The following is a 25700-nucleotide window of genomic DNA, read 5'->3' as shown; positions in this document are numbered from 1 at the left end:
GGACATAAGTCACATTATCTGTTTAGATATTTTTATTCACTCACCTGACAGGTATGGTATTATCCTAAGCTGGGCCCTGGGGACACAGAAGTCAGTCTCACAAGACCCATGAGTAGGAGGTCAGGATGCTCTTAGCTGGAGGGTGTGCTGGGATGTGTAGGCATGGCTTGCAGTGGGACATTGGAAATGGAGCTACCTCTGTGGACCTCACTGTATGAACAAAGAGAGGAATTGCACCCAGCACTCCTGATTTTCTGGAAATGCAACTTGTTATTGGTGAATGGTCCTAGCTGGCAAGAGGCCAAACCAGGCTAGGTGAGAAGCTGGTTCCAGGAACTGCTCAGGGCTTTGGAGGCCATGGTGGTGAGGCTTCGATCAGTTTGAGGAAAGACTGTGGCTTGTTCCTCTATTTCTGGCTAAGGATTTGAGCAGGAGTGACTTTTCCAAGAGTACTTTCAATAGTATTTGCCAAAGTGTCACAGACAAAGAAGGTTCTGGTAAAAAAAAAAAAAAAAAAAGAGTTTATATAGACAAATTTTCAATACTTGTCTACTCTCTTTTCCTTTTTTGCATAGATGTGTATGTGTGTGTGGTATGCATGTGTATATATTCATGTTTGTATGTGTGTGCATGTGTGTACACATGTGTGGGAAATCCAGAGGTTGAACCAGGCCTACCTTCTAATAGCCAGTGCATCCATGAACTCAGAAGTTACATTACTGCCCTTGTGATCCAGTCATCTTTCCATAATACACCAGCCACAGACCAGGCATTTAACACGTAAGCCTTTGGGGGGCCACTTCCCAATTGTTATGTTTATATCGTAGGCTCCTTCTGATCCATGCGCTTTTATGCAGCTGGTGCACATGTGTTGATCGTCTCCCTGGGGCAAGATACCTGGAGCATGGAGGGGGAGTCAAGACCCTTACTCCAAGGAGCTCACATCTGGTGGAATGAGCTTTCGGGACATGCAGAAAGGGCTTGCTTTCCATGCAGGCTGTCATGGAAGTTTCCCTCCAATGCATTCTGGCTGCAGGGGCCTGCATGGAACAGATGACCATCACAGCTCACTTTTTAAAAAGTGTTTATTTAGTTATTTATTTATTTGAGAGGCAGAGAGAGAAAGAGAAAGACATAGAGAGAGAGCATGCCAGGGCCTATAGCCACTACAAACAAACTCCAGACACATGTGCTACCTTGTGCATCTGGCTTACATGGGTACTGGGGAATTGAACCTGGGTCCCTAGGCTCTGCAGGCAAGCACCTTAACCACTAAGCAATCTCTCCAGCACAGAGCTCACTTTTGGGGACACCTCTGCTATGCCATTTATTCTGTGCATACATCATGTTATCTGGTTGCTTTAGAGTTTGGGAGTTTGCGTGCATAGTTGTGGTATACTGTTGTGTGTGGGGGTGATGTGTAGACCTGTGTCTTCAGATGCATGTGCACATGTGCAGAAACCAGAGGAGGAAGTCAGGTATCACTCCTCATTTCCTTGAAACAGAGCATTGCACTGAACTTAAAGCTTGAAATTTTTGGCAAGACTTACTAACAAGCCAGCCCCAGCAACTTAACACTGGGGTATAGGCACGAGCAGCTGTGTCTATATTTTATGTTGTAGACAAAGCCGTTTCCCCAGTCCCATCCGGGTGCTTTGACTCCCTCATTTTGCAGGGAAGGATGCCTAAGCACACAGTGGTGTGAGGGCATGCAGATGACAAAGCTGGAGTTCTCTAGATGCAGTCTGATTCCAGAGCCAAGCACTAAGTCGCCATTCAACATGGCTTCACACCACAAACATTAAATATTGGACAAGCAACTGCCACTCTCTGTAAACACCATCTGTTAGTGAACCCAGGCCTCCTAGGTGCCAGGTGGGACACATTAACATGGCCACAAGCTCTTCTCCCCTTCTTGGCTCCCCCAGAAAGTATGGTGTCAGCAACATACTCAGGCTTATGTGGGGACAGAGGGTACCCAGACCAAGGTTCTGGCAAGATGACTGTCAACATATATTTAAAGTTTGCAAGATTTTGTCTGCCTAATCCCAGCTTGGAGAACTGGGCAGAACAACAGGAACTCTCCAACGATGCCTGAAGCCACAGGAAGCCAGAGACCAGGACCCTAAGAGGTGTGATCATCTTGGGCTTGGGAAAGAGGCAGACCTGTGTCAGATCCTGGTGTTGATGATCATGCTGCTTTGACTCTCTTTGAGCCCCAGGACCCTCAACTGTGCCATCCAGAGGGGGTTGGAAGATTGCTCAGTGGGTACAGTGCTTGCCATGAAAGCATGAAACTTCCTAGCAGCCCAGGCCTTGGGGAAGTAGGGATGGGGAATCCCAGGGCAAACTGACTAGCAAGTCTAGCCAAATCAGTTAGTTCTGGGTTCAGCAAGAGGACCTGTCTGGAAAAAATGAGGTAGAAAATGATAGAGGGAGACACCAATGTTGACCTCTGGCCTTTGTACACGCACACATATGGCCAATACACATACAAACATGCACATATTCCTGTACCACACACACATGCACATGCCAAATAACTGGGGGTTGGATAATAACCGTAGCTGGACTCTACAAGTCTGAGCATTTGTGAAGACAGAGTGTCTATATCTTCACTGTCCCCATGGTAAAATAAGAATGTGGAAGGGCTACTTATTCCCCACACTTTACAGATCACTGACCCCTTCCTCCACACCTCACTGTCCAAAGCGGCAAACTTGGAAAACCAAGGCCAGAACGTTTAACTTCCCCACAGTCTTAGCGGGAGTTTTAAACAATGCAGGGTACATCTTGATTGCACAGGTAAAGATAGATGACAGGTAAGGCCACCTTCCAAGTGCAGACCTGGAGGGTGCATTCGGCAGTCACCATCTCGTGGCATGAAGCTCTAGCTACAGGCGTTCTAATCACTACTTTTCAGTCAGTGACATTAAAAAAAAAAAGGACATTTGTGGAAGAGGGGGCAGAAAGAATGTCAGAGCTACACATTGGGTCATGATACGCAGAGACATTGGCTCCTATCCATAACTGATGGCTAACCCCACAAAGCACGACCCAACAAGGAGGGGCCAGGAGGAGGGGCAAGGACAGAGAGGAGGCTAACAATGGTACCAACTTGACTGTATTTACTGACTACAAAAATAATTTAAAAATTTCTGGCTGGAATGGTGTATGAATCACACATGGTATCTGTGCGGGTTTACCACCCATAGGGTGGGATTGCAGGGCAAGCATGAAGCAAGAAGGGTGTGAGCTGAGCAGGGCCAAGCTAGGCTCTTCACCACCCAGGGTGACGTTCTCTCTAATATGCATAACAGTGCTGGGAAGACCGCTTGGGAGCCCTGAAAGAGCAGGGGATCAGGTAGAGAGGAAGGCCGCTTGGAATGTAGACTCAGCAGTTCTCTGAGAACTCAAATCAAGAAACTGAGCAGGGCCGGGGTGATGGCACACACCTTTAAGCCCAGCACTCGGGAGGCAGAGGTACGAGGACTGCTGTGAGTTCAAGGCCACCCTGAGACTTCATAGTGAATTCTAGGTCAGCCTGGACTAGAAAACCGAAAAAAAGAAAGAAAGAAATTGTGCAGGAATCAATGCCCAGGTCCATCACACTCAGGTCTCAATCAGAGGAAATCACAATGTGGGGGGCAGAAGGGGGGTCGATCCTGACATGTTTGTCTCAGCCAATAAAGGAGGCAGAAACGAGAGCAAGTGAACAGGGGAGGGCTTACTGTCCTTTTGGAGCATCGAAGAGGCCATGCACTGTGCTCTGGGCTTCAGCTCCCTGCCATCTGCCCACCATTCCTGCCCACCACAGCCTGTCTCTAAGTCGGTGTGCATGTGCACGTCTCTAGTGAGTCCTCTGCCTGAGGTCACTGGTGAAGCGTGGGAACTTCACACAGCTTTGGCAGTCTCAAGACCATATTCCTTTTAATGATACAACACCACACTGACTTATTGATAGATAACTTTTTATTTATTTATTTTTCTTTTCAATTTTTTTAAATGACAACTTCCATGATTGTACACAATATCCCATGGTAATGCCCTCCCTCCTCCCACTTTCCCCTTTGAAACTCTGCTCTCCATTATATCCCCTCCCCCTCTCAATCGGTCTCTCTTTTATTTTGATGTCATCATATTTTCCTCCTATTATGATGGTGTTGTGTAGGTAGTGTCAGGCACTCTGAGGTCATGGATATCCAGGCCATTTTGTGTCTGAGGGGAGCATGTTGTAAGGAGTCCTACCCTTCCTTTGGCTCTTACATTCTTTCTGCCACCTCTTCCACAATAGACCCTGAGCCTTGGAAGGTGTGGTAGAGATATTGCAGTGCTGAGCACTCCTGTCACTTCTTTCCCACACCATGATGCCTTCTGAGCCATCTCAAGGTCACTGCCAAGATTGATAACTCTTTTATAAATACAGAAACTTTTAATATTTTTCACTTGCATTTTGACATTTTCATACATACATATATTTCATTTTAGTCATATGTTCTCCACACTGCCCTCCCTTACCCACCTCAATCTCACTGCATTCCTTCATCTTATCACTTACAAGTGGCTATGCCATGAAAGAGAATGGCATCCCCTCCCCAGAAACCTTTAACTGGCTTCCCAAGACCCTCCCATAATATCTATAATAGAATGTTGACTGGCCCATCATGTGCAAGTCTTGTTCAGGCAACTACCACTGCTCTGAGTTCATGAGTGCATTGGCCTTGTCATGTCCCATGTCCCAATGCCATACTGTCACATCACTCCTCCCCAACCTCCAGTTCTTACATTCCTTCTGTCCCATCTTCCCCAAGGTCCCTGAGCTCTGGAGACCATGATGCGCATGTGTGTTTAGGACTGAGTACCTTATCAGTCACTTATTTTCAGCACCTGAACACTTACAACTCTCTCTACTGACTACCTCCTACTGGCAAACCTAAATAATAAATATAAATAAATAATAAAGCTTATCTGACCAGAGCTGACAGCAGACCTGAACTGTAGATATACAGAACTTTCAATGTGTATCAGCCCTTGATTCCACCCACATTTCGACTGAAGATGGCAACATGCCTAGTGTAATCAAAAAAGTTATTTTATAAATTAATAATGAAGAAGAATAAATATAGGATAATTTAGGAAAAAGCTAGTGAGGGATTCTTGCAGAATATGCAGTTATGCCAGATAGGTTTTTATTTTCTCCCAATATCTACCTTCCACCGCCACTCATTACTCAATTCAGCATACACCTCTCTGAAATTTCCTAGCAATTTCACCTCTACTTTGAATCCATCTGTCTGTTTTAGCTGTAGAGAAGCAAGACAGGCTGAGTCTCTTTTATGTGAATGCTTGGAACCACAGGCTTTAGAATGTGCAACCTTTTTGGAGGTGGAATATTTGGTAGAGCCCCCCAAGTCTAAAAGCAAAATTAATTTAAACTTTATATGAGCCTTTTACATATACCCTGAAGCTACTTAAAATATTTTCAGTTTCATGGTATTGGATTTTCTACTTGTGGCATCCTGTCAGCACTCATAAAGTTTTGTGTTGGGCATTTTTGACATTAGATCAAGAGTGTTCAACCTGCGTGCAAGAGGGATGAGCAAAGCCTTGGGAGTGAACCTGCCTGACTTCAAGTCCTGTGGTGTGCCTTTCCTAGGGAGACATAAAGAAACATCTGTTCAATCCAGATAGAAAAGGCAAAGACTAAGCAAAGAAACAATTCCATCCAAGTCCAGCTTGGTGAACCAATGAGTTTATTCCACTCACTCACCTGAGCTGCTTCACTGAGAAGCCCCACTCCATCGATTGTTTACCTCTTGTACAGTTGTGACTGGAGTCTGGGGAAGGGAAGGGAGAATCGTGATCTGAGAGAGTGACCTGTTCCTCCTTGGAGTGAATGTTAATAGACCCAACCTTGAGAGGATCTCAGGCTGGTCATCATAGCCGCTCTGCTTCAAGAAGACAATGGCCATGTCAAGCCTGGAGGAAGTGGCTATAGCACAGCAGCCTTGGACCTCACACTAATGCCTCAGTTTCCTCATTTGTAAAATGAGGCACTTATACCCACTGCTAAGAGTGTGTGAGGACAAATGAACTAACACATGCTGGGCACACTGTCCCAGTGACATGGTCATTATGCACAGGTCTTTGCTGGGAATAGCAATTATGTACAAAGTTATCAGACGAATATCAATCTACTCAAGTGCTGTGTCAAACACTATCTTGTCTTGGATTTTTCAATCAACGCAAACAAGCTTTTGTGCACATAATGACAACCCACCCTGTGCATGTGAAATCATGCATGTAAATGAAATCCAGCCTGCAGCCCGCTCGCTGGTTCTGCATGGTAATCCAGTGCTTGTACTGCCAGAGCTTAGTGCTTTCATGTACTGATCCCAAGCCTCCTCAGGCGCAGAGCCAGAGCACTGTCCAGCTCACACATGCTGCACGCTGAGTGACAACGCTCCATCACGGTCTCCTCGAGTCCTACCGACCCCCTCCGCTCCACGTCGACCCTGAACTTGCCCCTGGCCAGTCACTATGCTGCAGCTATGGACTCACAGACGGCATATGGTGTCGCTTGCGTAGCGGAGGAAAGACCTTGCCAGGCAGAAACCAGAGGCCTATCCCTTGCTCTGATCTTCCTGCTCTATGGATACCTGTGAAAACTCCCAGGACTATAATCCCTACCCCTCAGCCTGTTAGCCCCTTTCAGCCACTCTACCACTATAGGCCCTCACTCTCAGACATCATGTGTGCTCTGTCCACTCCAGTACTTCAGGCCTAATTCCCTGTCCCCATCTCCCAGTCTGCAAGCAACAGCTGGGATTGGTGCTCTCACCAGTAGACAGACACCTAAGCCACGGCAGGGAGTTGAGCTTTGTGGCACTCAGTTTTTCCATCTGTAAAGTGGGAGCATGTCTACACTGCAAGCATCACAGCTATCCTTCCTAAGCATGCTGCACATATCCACTCATATCTCCTTGAAGGTCATTGCAGATGTCATTGCAGATGAACAAAGAGAAGATAAAAGACGTGGAATGAGTCCCCCAGGCCACTAAGCCAGTGAAAAGCAGGGCTGCTCTAATCTAGCTAGGCATCAGAGCTGTGTTCTGTCCCTGTTTCCCACTGCTACCCCTGGGCCAGGAAAGACAGAGGAGAGCAAGTGAAGAGACACAGAGCTGTGCAATAGAACTTGGAAATGCTTTTGCTGTCTAAACTCACAGTTAGAAGCCAGCTTCCCATGCAGGATGCCAGTCCCCACCTACAGCTGGTGTGCTGCAGAGACAGCGGGCACCCAAACACCCTACCTGTGCGGGCTCTCAGGGACTTCAGTGTCCTTGTTGTAAGGTTGCTCACAGTCCCCTGAGCATAATAAACATGCACAAGTCCCTACTGAGTGAAAGGAGTCTTTCATTTAGTTGAGGACAGCAGTGGATAACAGCCTGCTGTTCCCTGTTTGATGGAAACTTGCTAATGTCAAATTAGGTCAATTCTGACTCCAGCTTGTTTTTCCAAATGAGGCAGAACTAGTAGTAATTTTGTTTTAGTAGCCCTGGATGACCTGAACTACGGGGCACAGGCCTCAAACTTGTGATCCTCCTGCCTCTGGCTCTATAGTGCTGAGATTATAGATATGTGCCACCTTGCCTAGCTAGTAGGAATGATGACTTCTAACCCAACACTAGCAGGTTCACTTGCAGATGTCAGATCCTATCATCTCCTGTCCAGTGAATGTCATGTGCTCCTTCTGGGGAAAGAGACTGAGGCTCAGAGATGCTAAGCATCTTGAACAAGGCAACTCAGGAAAGGATGTTGATATCCAGGACTTTTCAACTTTTTATTGAATTTCCATAAATATGAGCAATATGATATGATTATAGCCTCATCACACAATATCACCTCTATTGAATCCCTTCTTTCCAAATAGTCTTTCTTCGATTTTGATGTCATAATTTCCCCCTCCTATTATGCAGGTCTTGTGTAAGTAGCATCAGCCACTGTGAGGGTCATAAATACCATGGACACTATGTCTGGAAGACAGTATTATAAGCATTCCTCCCCTTCCTTTGACTCTTACACTCTTTTGCAATGGTCCCTGAGCCTGGGAGGACGTGGTAGAGATGTCTCACTTCGTGCTGAACATTCCTCACGGTCTCTTCTCAACACTGGCAAGTTCTGAGTCACCCTAGTCATCATTGCCTTCTGCCAAAAGAAGCTTTTCTAATCAAAAGTGAGAGTAGCGGGCTGGAGAGATGGATTAGCGGTTAAGGCATCTGCCTGCAAAGCCAAAGGACCTTGGTTGGATTCCCCAGGACCCACGTAGCCACATGCACAAGGGAGCACATGCATCTGGAATTTGCAGTGGCTGGGGGCCCTGACATGCCCATTCTCTCTCTCAAATAAATAAATAAAATACATATTTTTTAAAAAGTAAAAGTAGCAATAATATATGGGCATAATCATAAGTATGTAAAGGGTAATTTGGTGGGTGTAATATATCCAGCTATCCAGTCAACAGTAGCAGTTAAACCCCAGGGCTTATGACCACCCTGGGCATAGACTTTTCATTAGGTCTTCAGTTCCAGGCATGGATTCCCTCCCATGGAATAGGCCTCAAGTCTAATCAGAGAGTAGTTGGTTTTTTCCATAATAGACATGCCATCAGTTGGAACATTTAGCCTGCCTGGCCAGCCATAAAACTTGTAGGGCCCACTGCTAGTTCATATCGACGATGTCTTTTCTCCCCCAACAGGATGCATAGCTCTTTCCAGCATCCTGACAGGTAGTCAACAGGGGGAGGCTTCCAGCTCAGCTCCAGCTTGACTTTTCAGTGACCTGCGATCCAAGCATGTGGAGTCTTCAGCAATAGGGTCTTCCCATCTAGTTTTGGTGGGCAACCAAGAGTCTTGGCAATAGACTGCAATGTTTTGGGGGCACCAGGGACTCCCCAGCCAACAACTGAGACAGTCAGGGTTTGAGCAGGGTTCGCCACTGCTTTGAAACTCCTCCCTATCCCTTGATGCCTCTATTCTGCCTGCTGCCTGCATCATGGCAGAGGAAGTGATCGGTGTGATAAGTGAGTGGACATGAACTTAAAGGTCAAAGAGGGTGAGATGCCAATATCATGCAACCTGTCGGAGGTGATAACGTGGCCAGCTGCTAAGAAATGCAGTGTTTTGAGTCCTCTCTCAAAAGTTTTCAACTTGGGTGTTTTTTGTTTTTTTTTTAATTATTTATTTATTTATTTGAGAGTGACAGACACAGAGAGAAAGACAGATAGAGGGAGAGAGAGAGAATGGGCGCGCCAGGGCTTCCAGCCTCTGTAAATGAACTCCAGACGCGTGCGCCCCCTTGTGCATCTGGCTAACGTGGGACCTGGGGAAGCGAGCCTCGAACCGGGGTCCTTAGGCTTCACAGGCAAGCGCTTAACCGCTAAGCCATCTCTCCAGCCCCATGTTTTTTTTTTTAATCAGTGGGATTCTTTGGCCAATGCCCACCTTCCCTGCAGTCAGCAGGTGGACAGAGGGGCTCCTTATTCCCAGGTAGAGCACCCAATGGCATTTACAGAATGAGTAATGTGGGGGTCACCACCCATCTCTCCTACCTACAGACTTGGAGAAATCACATCCATGAACAACCAAAAAATGCAACAATTACAAGGTGGGAACTGTCTCCATTTCACAGACAGAGACAAGGTGGCCCTGTCTATTGGGTTTCTCATGAGGGCCACCAGAGTGCAGAACCAGGGACACCCAGAAGGGTCACGCCTCCCCAAGTGGGGTGGCTCGGGCTGTTTGTCAGGGCCGTCTCTTGCCCCACACCACTCACCAGGTCTGCTGTGCTTGTTGCAGGCTCAGAAGGCAGCAGGGACCGGATGGCCAGCTCTTGAACCACGACAGCCGAGCAGCAAGCCAGGCCTCAAGCAAGCTCCAGGATGGCCACAACAACAACATTCTGGCCCATGCCTGTCCTGGTGGTTGCAGCAGCTAAACCCCTCCTGTAGCTGCCTGATGGCACATTCTCTGCCCTGTCCCTCCTCTGTGCCATAATGACCCCCATCTTACCCCTGAGAACATCCAATGCAGATGAGCCCTGTACTCAGAACTGGGGAGCCTTCATTCGGGTCCCAGCTTTTGACTGATTTGCTGTGTGGCCTTGGACAAGTCACACCTCCTCTGTGCCTCAGCCTTCTGCACCTGTCAAAGGATTTAAGTAGCTCTCTTCCCCATCTCATTACAAGATCATTACGAGATCCCAGTTGCAATGCAGACATGTAAAACCATGGACATTTATAAAATTGTTTATACATGTGCAATATAACCTTAATATCTGAGTGTACCCACTCTCCAAAGCAATTAGACGATCATCACTTTGCAGTTTGGCCCACACCAGCTTGCTCGATGGAACTTTTAAAAGCTGAAGCCACATGACTGCCACTCCCAAGTCCTGAAGCAACCTGGAAGCTTCTTTGCTTTCCGAACAGCCGTGACCTTCGGACCTTCTAGCACGGCGCACCAACTAGCCTGGATTCCAGGACTCCAAACACATTGCTCCTTTCACTCACAGAAGACTGTTCCCATCTTTGGATTTCAGCAGCCGAAATCCAATTTCACTGCCAGCCGAAACCCCTGTGCTGGGGTGCACACAGGTGCCCATTCAGAAGAGTCTAGCCACCGGTCACTAGTCACTCCCACAGAATGTCACTGCTGCTCAGAGGAGACTCAGCCCTGCAGCAGAGGCCCCGTCCCGTCCCTGTCCCCTGTCCCGTCCCCACAGTCCTTCTTGGTTTTCCTTCCCAGGAAGGGGATAAAACTGCAGCTGAGTCAACAGGAGCTTCCCATCCACTATTAGAACGTCTGAGTTAGAAAGTCTGAGTTCTTAGAGTTTATTCTAGAAGGAAAGTAGGTTCATTCTAAAAGCAAAAGACTTTATGAGCTGGTCAGGGAGCCCCTTACCCATGAACCCAGGACACTGAGGTTTAACAACTAAAGCTTGGGCTTTGCGGTTAGCTCATAGCTAATAACCTGAAGAGCTCGGGCAAGTCACGTGGTCTCGACTGTCAGTTTTCTTTTCAAATGGAGATGAGGGCTAACAATGCAAGGTTGTTATGGGGCTAAATAACATCCTGCATTTCACATCCAGCACAGTGGATGAATGAGAAATGGTAGTAATTTGTCATCATCAACACTGTCCTCCTCTGCATCATCATATCTGCCTCCTCTCCTTCCTCTTCCCACTCATCACCACCACCATCTTCCTCATCATCCTCTGGAGATACTTTCCTGATTCACCAATATGGTAGGTCTGCTTTCTGTTGAAGCAAGCCTCCCTTGTGCTTACGATTCTAGTTTTGTTTTCTACAGACTGTGATGTCTGGACATCCCTGATGAGTCCAACTGTTTTTATCTTTTAATTTTCATTTTTCACTTTGACATGAAGAATCAATCCTTGGAGCGATCATGACAACTCTGGGATCGCTTAAGAGACGTATTAATGCATGATAAGGGTTTATATTTTTCTTTTAAAAATAGTCATTTTTTTGTTTCCATTTGGACCAAGTCTGTTTTTACCCAGTGTTGCCCACATCAGTCCACGTGTCCTGCTAAGGCTTCAGGTTGGAGGTCCCATCAGCTCCTTCTGCCCCGCTGAGAAGTTCCAGGCTGCTCCTTTCTTCACTGTGACCTGGAAGCATTACAATTTCCTACTGGACTGAGTTCAGAATAAGGAGAAGGATATCCTCTGGATTTTCTGGCTCTGTTCAAGCCAGCATTCCTTGTTCAGAATAAACGTTTTCTTGAATATTCTTTCTATAATTTTGCTCGTGATTTGGGATTGGTGGGATAGACCATGTTCCTCTTAGAGAAGAGCTAAAATTTAATCAGAAACAGGTATCAGTTGGACTGATATGTTCATCAGCTTCCTGTCACTATAAGGGGCAAAACACCTAGCATAGTTAATTTATGAGGAGAAAAGCTTTTTTTCTCTGCAGTGTTTTCAGGGGCTGTCCCAAGGGGGTGCAAATCCATCCCCTACAGTCCCTTCAGAGCTACTGTTCCCTAAGTCCCAAGTTCCAAATGAGCTCTCCATTCCCTCTCACCTATCCCACTCCAAGAGTGCACGGCCCCAGCCCAACAGTGGGAGGTAAGCAACGGGCTTAAGCACACCATTCCTCCACATCTGTGGTTCCACACCCTCAGATCTAACCAGCCATGGATCAAAACATTACATTCATATTGAACATGTAAGGTCTTGAAATACAATCTACTGTTTCTGTGGCGTTCACACGGCACTGGGACCTTAGGTGAGAAAGGATGCTCTGAGGTTTGCTGGAAGATGTGCAGAAGCCATATGCAAACACATGAAGGGCTAGAACACCCTCTACATTGGTATCTGTGGGGTCCTAGAACCTGTACACCTTGGAAGCAATCCCTGCAGGTACCGGGGATGGCCGCACATGCTCAGGCAAAAGTTTGTGTTTGGTTTCACCAGAGAGTTTGAACTCAGATACCAGGGAAGGCTACAGCTCTGGCATCAATAGAGCTTTCCTGCTTTGTCTAGGAGCCTCAGATTCCCTCACCAGTAAATTAAACGGGGTCCATCATTGCAGTAAGAATGCAATTCTGTGTGCCCTGAGGCCCTACCCATTTACCAGCAGGAATTCTAGCACTTTCCCCAGGGTCCTCCTCCTCCAAGCTTTCCCAAGCAATAAAGAGACTCTCCTGTTAGCCAGAGTGAGGAAGAGGAGGCCCCAGAAAGTCCAGTGCTATCCATTGATTTAATCTCTCTGTTGTATGGATGTCATGGCCCCACATCATCTGTGAACCATGGTTGTCACCTCCAGACTTCTGCTAGGACACAGGCACTTCTCCTCCAGTGATGTAGGGTAGGAGGTCATCAGGCCCTGCTGCAGTCAGATTTGCATTGCTGGTAGAGCAGCTTCTGGGAAAAAGAGGTTTATTTTGGCTTACAGGCACAAGGGGAAGCTCCATGATGGAAGAGGAAAACAATGGCATGAGCAGAGGGTGGACATCACCCCCTGGCCAATATAAGGTAGACCCATAGCAACAGGAGAGTGTGCCAAACACTGGCATGGGGAAACTGGCTATAAGGCCCATAAGCCTGCCCCCCAAAATATTAATTCTTCATCAGCTGGGAACCTAGCTTCAGAACATCTGAGTTTATGGGGAACACCTGAATCAAACCACCATAGGCCCCTTCCCAAGCTATACTTGGCAAGGAGCAGGTGCTGCTGTGTACACAGAGGAAATTTTCAGATCAGCTCCAGGCAAAGCTACCAGACAGAGGCCTCCTTCCTCCCCATCCCCACTCCATTGTCAAGCCACACTGCTGTGCACGTCCCTGCTGCAGAGTCCTGGAGCCACTCTTTGCACATACCAGGAAAAGACCTGTTGGGTAGGATATCAGGCCATGTCTAGCACCTGTATGACACTCCTAGACATGTCCCTGTGGATAAGAACTGCTTCCAAAGGCTTTCTGGTAGAGCAGAGATTGTTTAACAGTATTTTAGTCAGCAACACAGGGCATACTTAACAACAGTTCCATAAGATGACTATGGAGCCGAAAACTGTTACTTGGTAATGTCATAGCCACCACAGCAGCACAATGCATTGCTCACCCGTCTGTGGTACTACTGATGTGACCAAACACCCCACTCTGCCAGTTGCATAAAAAGACAGCACACACAACTACTCAACTATATGCAGTCAACCTTACCTGATAACAAATGACAGTGACTGGCGTTAACGTTCCCCACACTGTAGGTTGTATCACTTTAGAGTATTCGCCTCCTGATTCTGAACTGAACTCCTGTGTAAAGCAGCGTGCCCTGCGCCATAACCAGCGTGCATTGGCAGGGAGGTGTCCTGAGCCCTGGAAGTCCAGCTTACCTGCATCTGGGCAGTGAGCACGGCTGTCCTGCCCTCCTGAGGCAGTGCTTTCTCTATCCGACAAGTGTCTCCCGTGCAGATGTTCTGGAGAAGGTCAGCAGTGCAAGGCGTTCAGCACCTTACTTGTATAGCTTGCACACACACACACACACACACACACACACACACACAACCACTGGAGGGATACCTGACAACACATGGAAGCATGAGCTCCTCACCCACCCAGCTGGCTGGAAATGGGCATCATCTTCATTTCAGTCATGACCACGAGGCCATTTCATGCAGTAGTGACTTCTGAGGGCCTTGTAGAGAGGGCCTCGTGAGCATGCACATCCACAGGGTTGGAGATTCTGAACTTCTAACAAGCTCCTGAGGCACACCAGTCATGAGGGGCCAGGGACCACACTGCCATGGTAAGGATCCAGAACTCTTGATAGTAAGCAGCAGGCCACCCTGATGATGTCTGCACCATCTCAGGTTGCTTTCTCTTTGCATCTGCAATGTGGTAACACTGCTCACAGAGCCGAAAATACTTCCTGCTTGGCCCTGCAGAGAAAGGTTTGAGGCCTTAATCTAGGAGACAGGTCTGGGACAGTAGAAGGAATAGTGTAAAATCAGGCACTTTCTATAAAAGGCAGTGGGTCTCAGCTTAGCAGTTGAGCTTGAGGGTTTCCAAGAGAAGAAAGTGCAGAGAAACCTATGGTCACTTTGACCTCTCTGTGAAACTCTCCACGCTGTGAAGCCCTGTGAGTGGCCCCTCCAGAGGGTGTTACTGACCATCATCCTCTTCTTGGCTGCTGCTTCTCTGGGCCTTCAGGTCTTCCTACGGAAAACCTCTTCCTAGGAAAGAGACTGTCGACCCAATAACAATTTCCACAGGAGGTCTGGAAGAAATCCCATGAAATTCCTAGGAAAGAGACTGTCATCCCAATAACAATTTCCACAGGAGGCCTGGAAGGATTAGTGGAAGAAATCACACAGAACTCCTAGGAAAGAGACTGTTGACCCAATAACAATTTCCACAGGAGGTCTGGAAGAAATCCCATGGATCTCCTGGGAAAGAGACTGTCGCCCCAATAACAATTTCCACAGGAGGTCTGGAAGAAATCCCATGGATCTCCTAGGAAAGAGACTGTCATCCCAATAACAATTTCCACAGGAGGTCTGGAAGAATGAGTGGAAGAAATACCACAGAACTACTAGAAAGAGACTTCTGTCAAAGTCAGATGGGGGAGTGGAGGCACAGAAGACTAACTGAGATATACTGAACACTTCTACATGCCATCCCGTAATACTGACACACACACACACGTTTCACAGCCCAATGAGAAGGATACACACCAGGTCCTTGTTCCATAAAGAAGAAAGTGAGGCATAGGAAGGGGCAGTGATATGGAAGGTCACCCCTGCTGAATTTGGGTCTTCTCATCTCAACTAATGTAATTGAGAAAATCTCTCACAGATTATTCTAGGTCCTGTCAAGCTAACACTACCCCCCCTTACACACACACACACACGCACACACACACACACACACACCCTTGTGGTACCTTGTGTCACCTGGGGGCTCAACCAGCATAAAGGTCATCACCAAATGTGTGCCCTCAACTGGACACCTCCAGAACTATAAGCCACAGTAAATCTCTTTGCTTTAAACCCACCCAATCTGTGGCACTATGTTTTAAGCAGCAGCCAAAGGACTACAATGGCCATGGAGTATCCCAGAATGCTTACTTCTCATGAACTGGATGTGGCTTCATATGCAGAGCTGCTGGGTGGCCAGCCCTGGCTTGTTCTTGCAGCAGGGTCACTTCTGGTTAGCGGGCCCACAGATAGCTGGAGGAAGCTCAGTTCCCCCACGTCCTTACAAGATGGTTCTGGGACTGTGCCTTGAACAAAGAAAGAGGCTTCTAATTTCCTGCATCTGTGAAGTGTCTTTTCCTGTTTGCATTTTTATCTTCCCTGAGAAAATGAACTGATCACCATCAGAAAGCTTGCGGATGAAAGGCCATCTTTCCCACATTTGTAGCTTTGCTGATGGCTCCCAGCTGAGAGGAGTGACATGATGAAAGGGGGGAATTGGGGTGCAGCACCTCCAGGTTCTTTACCCGAGTCTTACTCTGGTGACTCCACAGGAGCATCCTGCGGAACAGATCTAGGATTCACGTAACTTTTCCATTCCGAGATTAAAACTTGAAACTCAGGGGGATTAAAGGACTTGCCTGAGGCTGCTCAGGTAATAGAAGTTCCTGGATTAGAACTTTACTGAATTACAAATATCTCAGGGGGATAATTTCATCTATTGCTCCTGGGTCCTGGGTTAGGTGTGATAAGGCGTGCTAAGCCTTTAGACTGGAGCCTGGGGCTGGAAAGCTCTCATAACCCTAACCCATGCGGTGTGTGATGCCTGGTGAGGGTGAGGCTGCCATGAAGGCTGCTGCTGTTGCTGCTGCTGCTGCTATTTTTATTGCTGCTGGCTTGGTTGTCATTATACTGTTGACATTGTTGCCACTCTGGGCTGCCATGACTCCCCCGAGGCTGCGGCTCACTCTCCCCGCTGTTTAGTTTGGGCTGCTCTTGTTTCTCCTTGTCCTCAGCTGTGTCTCATAATCCAACCACACAGATAAGACCTTTCGTATTTAATACAGTACATCCCCAGTGTACAAAAGGAAAGGAAATTGAATGTTTCTAGAATAGTCTGGCTTTCACTTCTGTAAGGTCACCTCAACACCATGAACTGGGATCTGAGAGACTGTGTTCCAAAGTTGACAGCACAACTAATGCTTTTCAAACTCAAGTGGGGCGTGAGGGGGCAGAGGGGTGCGTGGGGCAAACACGTTCATGTGTATTTATATTAAAAGGCCAAAACCTCACTTCCTAATGCCATGACATTGGGGATCAAGGATTTGGCATAAGAATTGAGGTTAGGGGTGACTCAATGGGGGGATGGAGAAATGGCTTAGTGGTTAAGGCACTTGCCTACAAAACCTAAGGACCCAGGTTTGATTCCCCAGTACCTATATAAAGCAGATGCACAAGGTGGCACATGCATTTGGAGTTCATTTGCAGTGGCTGAAGGCCCTGGCATGACCATTCTCTCTCTGTGTGTGTGTCTCTCTCTCTCTCTCAAATAAATAAATTAAATAAGATTTTTTTTTTAAAAAAAGAATGGAAACCTTCCAAATATAGAAGGGGCTTCCAGAGGCTAGGCAGCCACCATCATGACAGTCTCTCACACAACTGTCTTCCACATAGTGCCTGTTGCATCGCTAGTGCTCAGTATAGAGTGCCCCTCCCCCATCTCAGTTATATTTTCCTGTTTGGACTGTCTCAATATCCCTAAGGACTCATCTGTCATCTGTGTGGGCTCCTGGGCTTGAGATTTCTTCACGTGGAACCTTTCATGACAACCAGAGCTCAGAAAGTAAAAGCAATGGAATTCTTGCTCAGAGCTCATGCAACCCAGACAGAGATGCAGTTCTTTGCTTGGCTCCTGACAGTCTACTATCACATCAGCACTTGGTGGCCCTGCTGCAGGGACGATTAGAATTATCTATGCTGCTCAATTCCTACCCAATGTCTTTACTTGCGTATTTTTTTTTAGCTTTATGTTGTTTGTGTTGCGTGTGGATGTGGATGCTCACGGATGTGATCACGTGTGGACACACATGGATGTCAGAGGACAGCTTCTGTGTGTCAGTCCTTCCCTTCTACCTCCTCTGAGGCAAAGTCTCATGCTGTTCATCTTTTTCCCCAGGCTCTCTGTCCCCAAGTGTCCAGCAGAACCCTGTCATAGCCTTTCTTTCTGCCCACAGACATGTCTAGAATAACTAATGGCTTCCCCAGTGTCCAACTTCATGTGGGTGCTGGGTATCCGAACTTGGATACACATACGTGTATGGAAATGCTTGAGCCTCTGAGTCTTTCTAGCCCGGTGTTTGGAGAAATACATTGAAAAGATTTAGAAGCAGCAAGGCAAAATATTTTTTACATAATATAAAAACAGGCTGGAGAGATGGTTTAGCAATTAAGTGCTTGCCTGTGAAGCCTAAGGACCCTGGTTCGAGGCTCGATTCCCCAGGACCCACATTAACCAGATGCACAAGGGGGCGCACGCGTCTGGAGTTCATTTGCAGTGTCTGGAGGCCCTGGCATGCCCATTCTCTCTGTGTCTACCTTCCCCTTTTCTGTCTGTTGTTCTCAAATAAATAAATAAAAATAAAATCTTTAAAAACATTTCCATGACAAAGGCATAAAAATTTAAATGAAAAAACTCATGGGAGAAATATGTGGATTTCAGTCACAATAATTATTGAGACTTATCATCATTAATATTTAAATCTCTATCATCACTAATATTTAAATCTCCATAGAGCTTTCTAAATGACAGGAAGAATGAAAAACACTGGAGGCAAATGAGCTGAGCAGTGACTAGACAATCTACAGAGAAAGAAGGTCTCCACTGTGTGAATAGACACATCACCTTGCTGTGAGAAATGCAAGTGAAAACAACTCTATGACTTCCAAACAGGAGTACCAAAGAGGGCCAGAATGCCACCCTCTTGGGTAACTTTCAAGTGGATAAGAAAAAATGTACACTACACTAACCGTCACAGTGCTGAGCATGAGGTGAGTTCAGTGACCATGAGGAAAGAGAGACATGGCATGAATCTTCAACCCTCTGCCCCTGGAGACTTTCCAGGTTCTTCTTCAGGGAGAATAGGGTGATCAGAGATGGCATCTGGAGCCCCAGGGGGCTGCGCTCAGTGTCTAGCAGATAACTTTTAGAATTGCAGGGGAGAAAACTATGTGAGCTGTGGGGGGGGGGGCACAGAAGTATTTTAGCAAGCATGCTGAGTGATCACAAGGTCTGGGGACTATTTCCTACCGGCAGACAGAAAACCTGTGTTGTTGTCATTCAAGCTGGGACAAAATGCCCAACATAGAGCAGCTGACGGGAGGAAAGGGCATATTTTGGCTTACATTCTCGAGAGGAAACTTCATCACGGCAAAGAAAGGACGGTAGATACTGAGCATCGTATCTTGCCACAGCATCTGGCAGAAAGCAGCAAGAGTGAGCTAAGTGCACACTGATAAGCTGGCTAATAAACTCAAGGTCTGTCCCCCGTGACCCCTCCACCAGCAAGGCTTCTCCCCCCACACTGACAGTAGCTGAGGACTAAGTATGCATAACGCATCAGTCTGTGAGGGATAGCTATTCAAACGACAGCAGCTGTCATTCAGGGCCACTCAGGAGATCTTATCAGCAAGATCTTATAAAGGTGAGGACACTGAACACCACTCTGGCCCCACTGAATAAATCTTTAAATATAGATTCAAGTTCTTAGCTGCCTGCTTGAACACATCTCAACAACATGTCTATTGTGTAGAAACCCCAAAATACTAGCTCCACTATGGGCTAAAAGTGATTAACAATCAAGGAGGAACTGGTTTGTGATTCAAAACAAGAGATAAGAGACCAGTTCAATTCCACCCAGAAATGGCATTCTCAAAATGTTCTGCTTGGGGAGTCAATCAAAGGTAGCATGCTTGCCACACGTGTGTGCAGTCCTAGGTTTCATCGCCTGCAAAACAGACAGGTGTGCACGTGTACAGACACACACACATGTGTGCAATGGTGGACATCACATTAGTAAGCCCACTTAGTAGAGGCAAAATTGATAACTCAGGACACCTATGTAGAAGAGAAGAAAGACCTCAACCTGTGACTCTGAAGCACCCCTTAAGAAACTCAAAACAAGGGCAAAGCAAGTCTGCCATTGCTGAGTAAAGGAAATAACAAAGACAAGGGCAGAAGTCCATGGAGTATACAGAAGAGGAAATCCATGAAGCCAGTGAAGAATCCACTGATTCTTTGACCAGCTGACAAAATGGATAAGCCTTCATCTACGTTTATAAGGAAATCAATGAGGAAGAAAGAGTGACCAGGACAGAGGAGAGAGGAAAGAGAGGTGACCAACACTGGGTAGGAACAGAGACATTACAACAGATTCTAAAGCCACTAAAAGGATAACAGGGAACTATAAACAGTTTTATTCCAATAAATCCAGAAATTTAGATGAATTGAGAACATTTTTTGTTTCATTTTTATTTATTTTTTGACAGAGATACAGAGAGAGAAAGAGGCAGGTATAGAGAGACAGAGAGAGAGAAAATGGGTGCTCCAGGGCTTCCAGCCACTGTAAACGAACTCCAGACACGTGCACCACCTTCTGCATCTGGCTAATGTGAGTCCTGGTGAACCAGGGTCCTTAGGGTTCACAGGTAAGCACTTAACCACAAAGACATCTCTCCAGCCTGAGAACATTTTTTGAAAGATTATGTTATTCCAGAAGAAGCAGGATACATAAATTTATTTATTTAAATTTTTAGTTTAAAATGTCCAACACAGAAGACTTCAGGCATCAAAATCACCAAATATGACTGAATATTTAACGTGATTACTTCTGGTCAGACAGCACGTGGAGACCCACTGCTGAGTGCTCTATGCACTGAGCAGCCCCACCACTTCTTCCCTGCTGAGAGGGACTGAAATATCTGAAACCTTGAGCCAAAGTAACCCGTTTGTTCCTTAAGTTGTTCACGTTTGGTCACAGTGAAATTAAAATTGTGAATATACTTTCCATAAACTTATGATGCCATTAAAAGAATGAACAGTAGCACTTCTGGGGTGCAGTAGTGGCTGAAAAGCATGGTGGGTTAAATCAGAGTAGGAGAGAGCAGGCCCCTTGCCGAAGAGGGAAGGATTAGAGAGCACCGGACATCACCATAGAGGTTACAGACCAGCCAGAGCTTGAAGAGACATTGCGGTGACTCCGTGGAAAGGAGCGGCAGCATGTGGCTCTAGCTATGGTGGCCCTGTGGAGGCAGGGGTGACAAAAGCCTCATCTAGCAGGTCAGGCAGGCCATGCTGGTGAACAGAGCCTGGCAGCGTTACCCACAGGACAAGCCTGCAATTCCGGAAGGCCTTAAGTTCAGTTGTGGGATTGGAAGGAATAGTGATTCCTGTGTGGCTGCCAGCATTCAAGGGGAGGGCCATTTTGTAACTCCCCATGACTCAGACGGCTGTGGCCTGGTACTTTCTTGAGGGGAGGCCTATTGTTTAAGACTGAGCTACTTTGAGGGCCTATAAACAAAAATAAAAAAAATTACTATTATAATTTAGAAGCTTGAGGACAACCTGGAAAGATGGTATAGGAGGCAAGCACAGAGAGGGGATGGCCAGACACAGGCATGCTGATATCAAGTAACAGATGGCTCTGGGGAAGTCAAGGGCACAGTGGTTGGTAGTCCTGCTATTGGTGGCTAGGAGCCTACCTCATCACCTGAGGATAATGTAGAGCTGGATTGCCTCCAGCCCAAGGTAACTGGATGGCCTAACCTCTGGAGCCACCTTACTGCTTCCAGGTTTTCTGCTGGTGGGGCTGAGTACTCTGAAGGACCAGCAGGTGGCTTCACTTGTGCAACCCTGTCCCTCCCACAGGGTGTGGATGCTGAACTGGGCTGCAAAGCTCAGAGACTGGTCTCCTTTGTGGATCTTGGGGCTCCATTTGCTTCCCTCAGTCTCCAAAACACTCAAAACATAGCCTTTGGCTAGAATAGTAGCCAGCAAGGGTGCATGAACCGGGGAGACTCTGTAGTGTAAAATGATGAAGAGTAGGAAAGAATTACCCATTTCCAATTACTAAGCCAGCAGATCCCTAATATGAATAGAGAAAAAAATAAAGTAACAGCAACATATGAACCAACTGAGAAAACAACCAAAAAAATTGCAACAACAACTATAAATCCAACTGTTTAAGGTTTTTAAAGTATGCAATAATACTGTCTTCAAATAGGGGTCATTTGAGTTCTTAGAATTCTTAGCCAGAGCAAATATTTTATATTTCAAAAACATGGAAAGAACATAGACCCTTAACTTCTGTCTGATTTTAGAGGAAATATTTTCAATTTTTTCCAATTTACTACAATGTTTGGAAAAAGGTTTGTCATATATACAGTCTTTCTTATGCTAAGGTATGCTCCTTCTCTTCCTCATTTCTTCAGAGCTTTTATCATAAAGAGTTGAATTGGTCAGAGGTATTTGTGGTATCTATTGAGATGATCATGTGATTTCTACCTTTGAGGCTATTTATGTGTGAATTATATTAGTTACTTGTGTAGGGTGAACCATCCTTCCATTCCTGATGAAACTGGATCATGATGAATCTTTTTGACAATTTGTATGCAATTTGTGTTGATCTTAATTCAGTTATCTTCTCTTGTCTTCCCTGCTTGTCCTCCTTCCACTGAACCCCTTTGTCTTTCCAACTAATCCCTCTTCTATTTGATAACCCTTTTTTGGATGTGAGAAAGGGGGGGGGGGGAGAGAGAGAGAGAGATTGAGTTTAATTAACTTAATTTATTTAATAGATATTTAATAAATATTATTTAAAAATAATAAATATTTAATAAATTTAATTTTAATTAACTTTAATTAACTGCCTGCATGAGCATGGTTGAGGATGATTTTCCAAAGCAAGCTCAGCTCACCAGTGTCTACACCACTGACTGTCTTCTGCTCCTCCAGCAACCATTACCTACAAATAACTCCTCATGGAAGGGAAAGGACCTCATGCCCTCCTCCATCATTGAGGGAGTTTGAATGTGAAATCTCCCCATAGCCTCATGTGTTAATCCCCAGCTGGTGGCAGTTTGGGAGGGGGAGCCTGCTGGAGGTGAGTCACTGGAGATGAGCCTGGAGGTTTATTAGTCAATCCCCACTGAGCATACCTGGTGGGCTGACTCAGACTCCTCCTTTATACTCAGTTGCTGTGACAAGATGTGATACCCCAGATGCCTGCTCTGCCATGCTTTGCCCACTACATTGAAGCTTCCCCTCAAAACTTTAAGCCAAAAATAAAGCCTTCCTTTCCATAAGTTACTTTTAATAGGGTGTTTTGTCTCAGCAATGAGAACACAACTCCGCCAACTACCCATGACAGAACGCTGCATGGCCTGTGCAGGCAAAGACAGTCACTTTGAAGTTGTGAGTCAACAGTGGGGTCACATCCAGAAGACAGCCCTGGAAAGCACTCCTCCCATCTTCGGACTCTTACAGTCTTTCCACTCCCTCGTCTACAACATTTCCTGAGCTTTGGAGGGATGACAGGATGTCTCATTTAGTGCTGAGTACTCAACAGTCACGTACTCTTAGCACTTTGATGAGTTTGAATATCCCTATAACCACAATCTGCAAAACGAAGGTTTTCTAAAAATATATGAGAGTAGCCCTAACCTACATGCATCAATATTTACTGGACTATTTGATGGGCACAACACATCCATTTAATCAAATAACATAGTAGCTTCTCTCCTAGGGCCTGTGACCTAGTCATGGGCTTTTGACTAGGTTTTCAGTACTAGGAATGCATTTCCTTCCATGGAGAGGTTCTCAAATCCAATCAGAGAACAGTAGCTTACCCTCATAATAGTCAGGCCACTATTATGCCAGTGGACATTGTAAATCTTTTCTGTTTCCCTAAGAATAAAAGTCACAATTAATTAAATAATTTATTTTATAAAACTTATATGGCCGGGCGTGGTGGCGCACGCCTTTAATCCCAGCACTTGGGAGGCAGAGGTAGGAGGAACGCTGAGAGTTTGAGGCCACCCTGAGACTACATAGTGAATTCCAGGTCAGCCTGAGCCAGAGTGAGATCCTACCTTGAAAAAAAAAAAAAAAAAAAAAAACTTATATGATAAACCTAGTGATGACCACTTAGCAGAATTAGCATGAACAAGACAGAAAATTAACTATCTTTAGTGTTACAGTGTTTTTTAGATACAATATTCAAATATAGCTTTATAAAAGAAAACACAGCAACCAAGTATAAGACTTACAGAAACATAGCTAACTTGACTAAACTGTTTAAAGTCAGTTTCCACAGCTGTTATTATCATAGCAGGCCAACATCAGTGAATTGAATTTTAACTTTTGCATCATGAGACATTTACTAATTTATAAAAAAAGTTGAACCTGAATGACATTATGTAATAAATTAGGATTACTTGTTTATATGTTGTTAAATATAAAGTTTTAGTCTGCTATAATCCTGTAAACCTGTTTGTTGTTTATTATTTTTAAGGACTTGTATTAATTTTATTTTTCTGTCTAATAAAAATCTGAAACTATATACTTTAGCAAGAAATATTGGAACTTTAGTGGCCTGACAGAGATCTGCCTTTTTAAGTAACCAGAGACAGGAGAAAAGATATGTAAAACTAAACCTCATATGAATGGGGTCAGGGGAAGGGTTGGAGGAGAGAAGGGTGTGCGAGGGGTTAACCAACATTTTAAATGCTATGAATAAGCCATACGGAAACATATTTCCTCACTAGCTATAATATATATGCTAAAAAGAGAGTTTGAACAGAAGTATCATGTGTAGGTAGCTAATGTTGGGTGCAGAGGCTATAGATTGTTATTAGAAAAATTTCAGTGATAGACTTGGTCTATCTTACAGCAAGTTTTGGCCAGGAAGGCCCCAATGGCCGCACAAAATTAAAGGCCATTTACAAGGCTCTTGGTTGCTAATCAGAACTAAATGGTAAGGTTCTATTGATGAAGACTCTACCTGCATCGGCAGCAGGTCACTGAGAAATCAATCTGGAGCTGAGCTGGAAACCTTTTCCCCTGTTGACTAGCTGGAAAGACCTACGTAGCCTGCTGGTAAAGAAAAGTCACCAATGGTTTTACCCATCCGTGTGCCCTGAAAGCTTGACAGTTGGCCAACTGGGGCAAATGTACCAACTGGTGCAATGGTGGCATGTCTGTTATGCGGGAAACCAACTGCTGTCTGGACATTAGGGAAATGAAGGAAAGTTTGGTTAATCCACAATTTTTACTTTTCATATCTTGCCTATATGTTCAGTTGAGTAGCTTGCAGGGTCCACAGCTGACTAGGACTCTTGATGACTTTTCTCCCCCAGCAGCCTGCAGTAGCCCCTTCTATGACAGCTAGCCACAGGGAGAAGGCTTCCAGCTCAGTTCCAGTTTGATTTCTCAGTGTTTTGCAACTGAAGAATATTCCACTGTTGCCTCACCTGAAGTCCTCCCACAACCCATTTCTAGCTTCCTGGCCTCTTCTAATTCTCACTCCAACTTACCTACACATGTAGAAGTTTGAAGCAAGGATCAGCATATGCTTCAGCAATGTGGTGGCTTCAGCAACAGGCTCTTACCATCCCGTTTTTGTGGGCGACCGAGTGTGGGTAACACCCTGTAAGCATGAGGACCTGAGTTTGATCTGCAGTGCCTACATACAAATGCTGCACACCTATAACCCCAGCACTGGGGAAACAGAGACCAGAGAACCCCTGGAGCTCACTGGTGAGCCAGCCTATTCTATTTGGCCAGCACCATGGCAGTGACAGACCTTGTCTCAAAAAACAACTGAGACACCCGAAGTTGTCCTCTGGCCTCCACATGCATGCTCACACATGCACATGTGTACCACATACAAACATGAAAACACATATGCACATATATACAGACATCAGTGGGAGAGATGCCTCGGTGACTAAAGCCTTTATCTGTAAGAGTGGAGACACAAGTCAGGTCCCCAGAACCCATGTAAAGCAGGACAGGGCCGAATGTATCTATAATCCCAGCCCTCCTACAGCGAGATGGGAGGTGGAGACAAAAAACTCCTCTGAAGCTTGCAGGCCAGCTAGCCTGGCATATGCAGCAGCGAGCCACAGAGAGAGCCTGTTTCAAACAAGGTAGAA

At 45.9% G+C, this 25700-nt stretch overlaps 1 protein-coding gene across 5 annotated transcripts in view; it reads left to right on the top strand.

The window, feature by feature from the left end:
* Stk32b (serine/threonine kinase 32B) overlaps positions 1-11802 on the top strand; it is a 397429-nt gene extending 385627 nt beyond the window's left edge. For all 5 annotated transcript variants that reach the window (XM_004669833.2, XM_045134438.1, XM_045134439.1 and 2 more), the window contains one exon: positions 9855-11802. In XM_004669833.2, coding sequence (XP_004669890.1) covers positions 9855-9993 — 139 coding nt within the window. In that variant the 3' untranslated portion in view covers positions 9994-11802. The remainder of the gene's footprint in view (positions 1-9854) is intronic.
* The last annotated feature ends 13898 nt before the right edge of the window (positions 11803-25700 follow it).

The sequence above is a fragment of the Jaculus jaculus genome, chromosome 14, assembly GCF_020740685.1.
Source record: "Jaculus jaculus isolate mJacJac1 chromosome 14, mJacJac1.mat.Y.cur, whole genome shotgun sequence".
Classification (NCBI taxonomy): domain Eukaryota; kingdom Metazoa; phylum Chordata; class Mammalia; order Rodentia; family Dipodidae; genus Jaculus; species Jaculus jaculus.
Note: the sequence above shows the minus strand (reverse complement) of the source record. Positions and strands in the feature narration are given on the sequence as shown.